This window comes from Eurypyga helias, unplaced genomic scaffold (genome assembly GCF_000690775.1).
Source record: "Eurypyga helias isolate BGI_N326 unplaced genomic scaffold, ASM69077v1 scaffold21261, whole genome shotgun sequence".
In the NCBI taxonomy this organism is placed as follows: Eukaryota; Metazoa; Chordata; class Aves; order Eurypygiformes; family Eurypygidae; genus Eurypyga; species Eurypyga helias.
In genome coordinates this window covers 26,912-36,274 of record NW_010233213.1, presented here as the reverse complement: position 1 = coordinate 36,274, position 9,363 = coordinate 26,912, and the positions used below count along the sequence as shown (strand labels likewise).

At 40.4% G+C, this 9,363-nt stretch overlaps 1 protein-coding gene across 1 annotated transcript in view; it reads left to right on the top strand.

Moving 5' to 3' along the window:
• GABRD (gamma-aminobutyric acid (GABA) A receptor, delta) overlaps positions 1 to 5,622 on the top strand; it is an 18,843-nt gene extending 13,221 nt beyond the window's left edge. The window contains exons 6-9 of the mRNA XM_010161678.1: positions 1,776 to 1,913; positions 2,800 to 2,955; positions 3,569 to 3,780; positions 4,927 to 5,622. Coding sequence (XP_010159980.1) covers positions 1,776 to 1,913; positions 2,800 to 2,955; positions 3,569 to 3,780; positions 4,927 to 5,226 — 806 coding nt within the window. The 3' untranslated portion in view covers positions 5,227 to 5,622. The remainder of the gene's footprint in view (positions 1 to 1,775; positions 1,914 to 2,799; positions 2,956 to 3,568; positions 3,781 to 4,926) is intronic.
• The last annotated feature ends 3,741 nt before the right edge of the window (positions 5,623 to 9,363 follow it).

Below are 9,363 nucleotides of genomic sequence, written 5' to 3'. Positions count from 1 at the left end.
ATTCCTGTATCTGTTACACAGAAATCAATCAGGATGCTGCATGAATTGGCTTTAATTCATTTGTACTCACAAAGGAGGGTGAAGAGTGCATTTCTATTTTGTCCAGCCTGTATGCTATCTATGCCCAGCATGTAATTCCCAAGAGCATTAATATTTTTGAATGAAACTCACCACTGACACAAGCAGGGGCCACCCAATCAATGGCAATGAATCTGGCCTTTTGTGGGTATTATATCAAGGAGTTTACAGGTCCTGAGGGTTCCAGAGATTTGTGAATAGCAGTTTCTGAGCAGATCCACTGGCCTATTGATGGAAGTTTCTCTTTTTTAGCACTGACTTTGTTTTCTAGGCAATTAACCACAATACCGTTTTATCCTGTCAAAAATAGCAATCTACAGTTCTACTTATGTAATCACCAAATGCAGACGCAGCAGCCAGAGAACCAGCAATCAATTCTCTCTCCCAGCAAGTTCTGTAGGGAGTTTTGGTGGTGGTTGAATTTTTTTAATTGAGTTTGAGGGGGTTGATTTTAGTGAAACAAACATGTAGAAATAAAGCCTCTTTAATCAAATGACTGGTTTAGTAGCAAGTTGTCCATTAACAGCAAAACTAGTAAAGATTGATTTCCTGTGGATTTGCATATCTTATAAATCCCCCCCATACATGTTCCCACGCTTATCTCATTCCCGGTGCCCAGCACCTCTCCCTAGCAATTATCTTCAGCTGCCACCCATGCCAAACTGCAGTCATTAATAGGCTGATATACACGGTGATTGTCAAGCTAGCTGGTGCATCTCGGGCTGGACATGGCTCTGAGTTATACTGCTGTTCTCTAACTGCATGCATACATTTGATTTTCTGTTCTCTCCACACCGTTTCTTAGAAAACTTTTCAAGAAACCTTTGGAAACCTTTACATGTTTGTCGTTTTGGTTTGAAAACCTTGAGGAAGTTCAAAAGCTGCTAGGAAAACTGACAGAAAATCACTGCAGAGGCAGTTTGCACAATTACTGTTTTCTTATTAAGCTGCTTTAAGCCTGGGGGAGACCCGAAGAGTTGTTTCCAAAGATTGGGGACTCGTAGGAACAATTGGGCTGCATACTTTACTTCCATGCAGTGTCCCTTTGGACAAGCTCTGTAGGAATCGTGAGGGGAGATGCAGAGCCAGCTGGACATGTAGTGTTTGAGGGCAGTGGGGGAATCCCTGACAAAGGAAATCTGTTTCCCCAACACTGTCTGACTGGTACAGAGTACCTATCTCATAAAATCAGGGCATGAACTTGGAGATGGGCTAGGACAACGAATTACGCTCTGATCTGTGTTCAGTAGGATAGGCATAGATAGATTAGATTTGGTTGTTATTTTTTTTTTAGAATCGGAAATTTCTGTGACTGAGATCCCAGCACAGTGCAGGGGTAAGTAGGCTAGTTTGAGTGGTACAGTAAGAGTTACTCTACTTTAAGTGAGTAGGCAAATAAGCTTTTTGAGAGATAATTTGAATATTTCTCCTGATATTGAAGTGCATTGTGCCACACCACATATTGCTAGTCAGCATGAAATCTACTTTGAGTGTTCTCCCTGTGGGAGAGCTACCCCAGGGTGACACTGGCCACATTGACATTGCCAGGACAGTGAATTATCCAGACTGCATCACAGCACGTTTGCAGTGGGGCTGACAAAAATCAGTGTAGCAGAGGAATTAGAGGACTTCCACTCCAAGTCCTCTAAATTCTTTTGTTCCTCAAACTTTGTGTTTATTTAGCTTTCTCTTGGCAGATGGCTACTCTTCAGAGGACATCGTCTACCACTGGTCAGAAAATCAGGAGGAGATCCACGGGCTGGATAAGCTGCAGCTTGCTCAATTCACAATTACCAACTACCAGTTCACAACAGAAATGATGAACTTCAAATCTGGTAACAGGATCCCTCTCCAATTCAGGGACAGTATCTGACTTTTTCCTGCATAGGGAAACCTCCTATATCTGTAATAGAAAATCCCTCTTCATAAGTAACTAATTTAAGAACCTGTCAGCTTTCTGATAAGAGTTTTCTTTAGCTTACACTTGCAAAAAATGCCAACTTCTGCTGAGCCTTCAGGTAGCCACTGTAGCATATTATGTCCAACAAAATACAGCCCGCGGTAGCCAGACAGCACTTCATAAAAAACACTTGAGGTACAGCTCACATTTTCTTGACCTAATTTGCAACTTGGGATAAAGGAAAATTTCCATTAGCCCTGATGTTATAGGCTTATGACGTGCAGTCAGATCATTCTAATTCTACCCAGTAGAAGTCAGTGGTGTGTATGTGTACCACTGGGCTTATTGCAATGTTTGTAAAATTTTGCTGATTTTTCATCCTCTTTCATGTATTCAGATTCTCATTTATGCTGCACATCTCCTCTAAGCTCTTTTTTTGAGTTTGAAATTAACTTGGCCTTTTAAAAAATCTAAATTTAGTATCTGGAGGACTTTCTACAGCAGATGATAAGACAGTACACAATTTGAAGCAATACTGTTATTTGAGAAGACTCATGATTTTATTTTCAGATCTGGCATTGATATGACCTGAGACAAATCATTTGACCTATTCTTAGCTAACATTGCTGATGAGAACTGCAGTACCTCGTGCAGGGTTTATGAAGACTAATGGAATAACACTCAAAAAAGCTTTTTGTGGTCCTTGTCCAAAAGATGTTTAATACTGTAGATCTGTGTCATTACAGGAAATGTTATTTTGAATATCAGTTTAACTGTCATTCACACCATTGGGATTTTTCTTCATCTGCTCTTTTTTCCAGCAGGACAGTTTCCCAGGCTCAGTCTCCACTTCCACCTTCGGCGAAATCGAGGCGTTTACATCATTCAGTCTTACGTTCCTTCTATCCTACTGGTGGCCATGTCATGGGTATCCTTCTGGATCAGTCAGTCGGCTGTGCCTGCCAGAGTGTCATTAGGTAAAGCAGACAGTTTGGGGAACGAACAGGGACGGGTATGCTGAAGTAGTAATTACGCTCTCTAGTAAGCCTCATTTTCCATGAAGGTGCATTTATGAATACTGTGCTTACATCTGCAGAAAAGAGGGTCCTTTAAAAGATTTCCCTCACATTTTAATCTCTGTCGTGCCATCAGAGCAGCTGCCTGAGTGAAGAACAAAAAATAACCACCTAAAGAAGGTTAAAAGCAACAGTAAGTGTGAGGCAGGTGTATGAAGGAATTGATGTGTAGGAACTGGGACGGTGACAAAAAAACGTTCTAGAGCTCGTGGATCTGTTTGCCTGAGTGAGGGTTGCAAGTCCAGATGCAAAAAGTTGTTGAGGGTTAGGTCTTCTAACCCTCAGGTCTTCTGGTTTTGTTTGTCCTGACCTAGAACAAAACCAAGGATAACATGTTCAAAGCTGCCTTAGTCATACAAATGCAGTTTTTTACAAGCCCCCCCTGTTCTGAAAATCAGAAGCCACACTTAAGGGGCTTCTACTGTGAAAATAGTCCTCAGCTTCAGATTAGTAAATACACTTCTTAGAGTGTACACTACAATCCTAAAGTGAAATTTCTCACACTACGCTGCAGGTATAACTACTGTTCTTACTATGACTACGCTGATGGTCAGTGCCCGATCTTCGCTTCCACGAGCATCTGCCATCAAGGCGCTGGATGTTTACTTCTGGATTTGCTATGTGTTTGTCTTCGCTGCGCTGGTAGAATATGCATTTGCACATTTCAATGCTGACTACATGAAAAAGCAAAAGAACAAGATAAAGGCAAGAAGGCAAAGTGCAGAGGTCAGTAAGCATAATAGTGTGAATAGCTTTGCAAAAGCGATCACTCTGCATCTTGAGCGTTTTTCTACTATGGAGGCAGATCCTTCTACCCCTAATTTCCCCTTACAGCACGGTTAACACTACAGACAACATATTCTTACATGGTTTGTTGCTGTATTTGTGATAGGAGATGGAGAATAAGAGAATGAGTAAGAAGAGAGGCAAAGTATATCTTGAGCCTGATTTGTAGGTCTCAGAGAATATATTTAGACCCTTGGATTTTTGTCCAGACCTCAGTGTGAGATACAGTAAACTTGAATTGCTCCTGTAGGGTCGGTGAAAAGTCATTGTGGTGGTATGACATGAGATGAGGAAGAAAGGCCTCTCCTCAGAAGTTATTCTGTAGTCGCTGCTAAGACTCTTCTAGCTCTGCTGAGCATATAAGATGCTGTCAGCAAAATGAAAACTAGGCCTGTAGTCTTCAGTGTTGTCCCCTGGAGATTACATTTTTTACACCCAAGCTGCATCAGGTGTAATTAGCATGGATATAAGTGACGCTGAGATGAAGCCCAGTGGATGTCCGTAGATGCAATTCCTTCCAGGAACTCCAGATGGCTTTGCTGCTTTCTTCATGTGCACACATGCATGCTAATGATGAAGCAGAGTGCATTGATTAAGGACCTAGGGTTTTTGACAGTTTGTAGTCCAGGCCTACATATTTTTGAACTCTGTGGCACCTTGGATATTATTTATGATTGTTATTACTTCATTTTATTAAGCTGTAGTGGATATGACTGATCCATATTCACTTTCTGTCCGACCTTCACGTTCTCTCAGCTTTGACAGGAGCCTGAGAACTGCCATTTGGCTTTGGCCACACAGTGGGATAACTGTCTCCTTGAGTCGGTCAGTTATTTTCAGTCAGGAGGGACTAAGCGTGCTGTCTCAGTGGTGCCTTGGTAACTCATGGCATGTGAAATTATAACCAGAATTTAGATGTGGTAGATGTGTAGGGTCTTTCCGTGGTCCTTCTGCCAAAGCAAGCAATAAGTATGATCAGCACTTAGGGATCTCGTAGGTATTTCACTATGTCAGTGAAAGCTTGGATGAAGTACACTACCTTTGCCCTATAAATTTCTATTATAGGTTCTTCTCTTTCCTTTGCAGATAAATGTGAAGAATGCCATTGTTCTGTTTTCCCTTTCCATAGCTGGTGTGAGCCAGGAACTGGCCATTTCCAATAGGCAGCACCGAATTCCCAGAAGCCTGCCTGGATCGTATGGCACAATAGAAATAGAAACTGGAGAGACAAAACAGCAGCAAATCATGAAACTGGATAAAAAGAGTGGTCTGAAGTCCCTCTTTAAGCCCATTGATGCTGATACCATTGATATATATGCCAGAGCCGTGTTCCCAGCAGCCTTTGCAGCAGTCAATGTTATATACTGGGTTGCATACACAATGTAAAAAAAAGAACATTCACGTGAAGAGCTACAAATTGAACAATACCTACAGACTCAAAGGATCTTGCTGAAACTATTGATCCATCTCTTCTCAAAATATTTTCCAGTGAGCCTGAGACACTTTTAAACTCAAGAAAGTCCTGAATTCCTACTAAAAAGCAACAATTTATTACTGATCTGATTTGATACAGGAATAACTGTACTCTGCCAAACAGTCCCGGCTCCTTATTTTCTGTATTACCATGAGACAGTTTTTCATATGTACATATTTGCAGCAAAAGTTTAAATCTTAAATTACCATGGTTTTCCCCCACTTTAAGGGTTGATCAGTAATGAAGATTTGGCTTTTCACGCTCGGATCATTTCCTTTCTCGTAATGGAAGAGCTAATTCCTCACTTCGACATACGAGTGATTTTCTGCATCTGGCCTTCCTGTGGGATGATCTAGGTTTAACAGTAGTGGTAAAGCTGGAGCTTTTAATCATAAAAATGAATAAAGTAAAAGGGAACAGAGGGGAATTAAGGTTTTTCTTATATTATTTGTCTTGGATAAAGTATTGAAAATATTTCAGTGCTCTTAGTCACAGCATGAAATAAAATATACTACATAAAATTCTACTTAATTGTTAATAATGACTGTATTACATTTCAGATTTAAGGTAATGAACATTTAAACACTTACTTAAGCACAGCAATGTTTATTAGTGAAAGAGGCCCCAAAACAGTAAAAGTGATTGAGAAACACAGGGAAAACTCGGGCTTCCTATGTTGGATGTGGAAAAAATTTAAAGGTGATTGGTAACGAAGGAACTCAGACTCCATTTTCAGGAAGGACTTTAGAATTTGTTCTGCTGATTTTCAGTGAGAGTCTACCATGTGTGCCTCTGAAAATATCCTTTTTGCATCTGTCCCTAAATAGCTGAGTGAAGTTAAAAAAAAAGTCATCAATTGCTTTAACTTACTCAGATGCTTTGGATAATTTTGCTGGTTTTATTCATGGCCTGAACTAATATGTTAGGCATCTTCACTTCCAGTATTTGACAATGAAATTTGTGGGTACTCATACACACCCCTTAATGCAGGACTGGATCCTCTCACCCAGCTCATGCAAAATAACACTTTGTTCCATTAATAATTCCAGTGAACTCAGCAAATGAACACAGTATTCACAAGAACTACAAGTTTCATAATTAATCTCTAAAAAACTCCATGGTAAATGTATTGGGGTACGGATTAAAACAGCTGAAATAGTGTAGGAAACCAATGTAAGACACTTGAAAAGGGAAACTTCCTGTGGGTTTTGTTGCCTTGAAAGTGAGAGGTTGTTTCAAATATGGAGACTGGGAAAAAAAGAAATATATGAAATGAGAGAGGGAGGGAAAGAAGGAAGCAAAGCGAGTGACTGAAAGCTGCAATGGAAGGGAGCACGGGGAGGTGCAAGATTGAACGAGGCAAAAGATGTAGATAGGCAGAGCTGTGCTGGGCTTTGAAGATGGGGATCTAGAACGTAGTGGCTGGTGGTCAGTAGTTGCAATAATGATGAAACAAGCATTTAATCACAGTAGAGTGTGTGTGCATTCCTCATGCCTTATGTATCTGTGACATAGGGTTTGATTTCCTATGACCAGCACTGAAAGACTGTTAAAGACCATTTTAACATGGATTTATAACTTAGGATTTTTTCAATATCACTGAAGTAAGAGAACGCTCTGAAGAAAAAATAATGATCCTGAACTGAGCTACAATAGAAAATACCCTCCCATCATGGGTCAGGCTTAGGTTCACCTCAATCTTTGGTTTCTATTATAATGGAAAAACCATCTGCCGACAAGTGTGCTGGAAAGTGCCAACATCAAGCTATAATTGCTCCACAAAGTTTGCACCAGTCTGGCCCTGGGCTGAGACACACGAATTCTGCTCCAAGATCTTGCCACTGACTTGTTGGGGAATTTTAGTTGTCATTTTACTGCCATCATTTGCAACACTGATATAATTATAGTGATTTCTTTCCTGTATCTTTGAGTTTTACAGAAGAAAAACCCTTCAGGAGAGACAGAAACGCTTATCCTCCAGCTAGGTAAGTGCATCCAACTAGTACTTATGTGGTGCTTTGTTACCATAGTTTCTCAGACTCTCACATACTGAATTAAAGCAACGTATATCCCTCAGCTTTTACCTTATCCAGAAAGCTAATGAAATTCTGCATCTCCTTCAATACATGCAGGTAACCAGGCTTCTCTTTTTTTCTTCTGCTTCTCCTCTATTTTATTTTTCTTGGGTCTTGTTCCTGACGTTGATGAAAAGCCACATTACAGAAATACACCCATTTTTTTCCTAAGTGCGCTTTGGGTCATAATCAATTTCCCCCAAAGGAAGTTCAACCCTTTGAATCTTTGGAATTCATTTTTACTCTTTTATATAATGATTGAGTGCGGAGAGGAATAAAACCAGCCGAAGCATGACTTTACAATACTTTTTCCTTACTAAGTTGTTGCTTTTTCCATGATCTTGGGTCAGGTCCTTGACGTAACTCCCCTTTCTACCTTTCCTTTCAGCTTAAAACTGAGCTTTATCAGTTTACACCTGATCTAATTCTTGTCTGGCCTCAGAAGCAACAGAAGTTTAAATGTCACTCTTGGGTGATGCGCTTTCATAGGCAAGGCACGATGGCAGGCAAGTCTGAAATATTCTGCACAGCACTTAGAACACTATCGCCACAACAATACTACACCCTTTAGAAAGGCCATAGGGCCTTATTCTTCCCTGATACGCTGGCATAAATCAGAAATAATCTTTGTTTTAAAATCAGTAGATTAACTACTGCTGTGAAAACAGACTAACCGTTTTTGTATCCTGGTTTGTCTAGCTTTTATTACATTGCCTGTCAGGGTCAGTATCTACTGGTAAGAGTGAAATTCTTGACTACATCCAGCTGAAGAACTACTCTCAGCAAGCTCCTGTGGAGTGTAAATCATAAAAAAATAATCCATGGTTTTGGAATTAAAGTTATTAAAGAGCAGAGAACAAAGCATTGACCTAGTCCCTCTAGTGTGCAGGGGCTGGTTATTTAGAGTAATTAGCAAGAAGGTGACTGCAGATCTTATAAAGGCAGTGTCTAATCTAATTACTTTGGCAGTGATAGTTTGAAATTGCGCACCTGACATAACTCCTTAGACTGAAGCCAACTGAGCAATCACATGGGGTTATTGGACAAAATTAGCTGCTTCTCCATCTGGGAGATATGCATCATAGGCTACACGTCCTGCTGGCTTCTTCAAAAGATGTGTTCAGTACATTTTTCTGTAGTTTGACTGCAGATCTTGACGGTGCGCAGCTCAGTTGTGATTGATCAAAGTGAAAGGTGGCAGCAAGCTTTTCCTCAAAAAAAAACCCCAAAGCCAGAATGCTAGACTATGGCAGTGTTGCAGACAGAAGCATAACTAAAGAGGAAAACCAATCTCCAAACACTGGCGGCAGAAATGCGCACGGGGAGCACACATATGGCAGTTGTGTCCATTCCAGGAACAAGGTGACTCAGAGGGGAGAGCGGTTGTTTCAGCTACTGAACTGCATTTGCATGAGTAGCACAAGGCAAAACACCTCCAGCATGAAGAGTGGGATTTTCTTAAATCTGTTTCCAGAGCCAGAAATAGGAAAGTCAGATGCCGTTCAAAGTGTGTTAAGGAGAAACTTCAGTATAGGAGAGTGGTCTAATGATGGGAGTTTTGCAGAAATTTGAATCGATTGTGCTTTTGGGTGTGTTTTACTGGGTTTTTTTTCCATTTAAAATCATCAGACATTAATACTTCAGACGTATTACTATCTACAGTCTATCCTATCTACCCTGTTCAGCTCTAAATTCCTGATGCCCTTAATAAACAGAAATAAACTAAATTTGATGTCAGTTTAACGCTGGCTTTGGATGGCTTGTACTAGCAACAAGGCAGGAGATTTAAGTATGTGACAGCTAGAAGGCACTTTTTCTGTGCTGTACCTGAAAGCATTCGTATTCCTTTCAGCAGTTTAGAGTATTGCTCTACGGACTGGCATGTCTGTGAGGAAGTGGGGTATGTGTCAGTGTAATCATTCTCAATGTGAAGTGTTAATAAAATGTAGCTATACAGAAATTGGAGCTTCTATA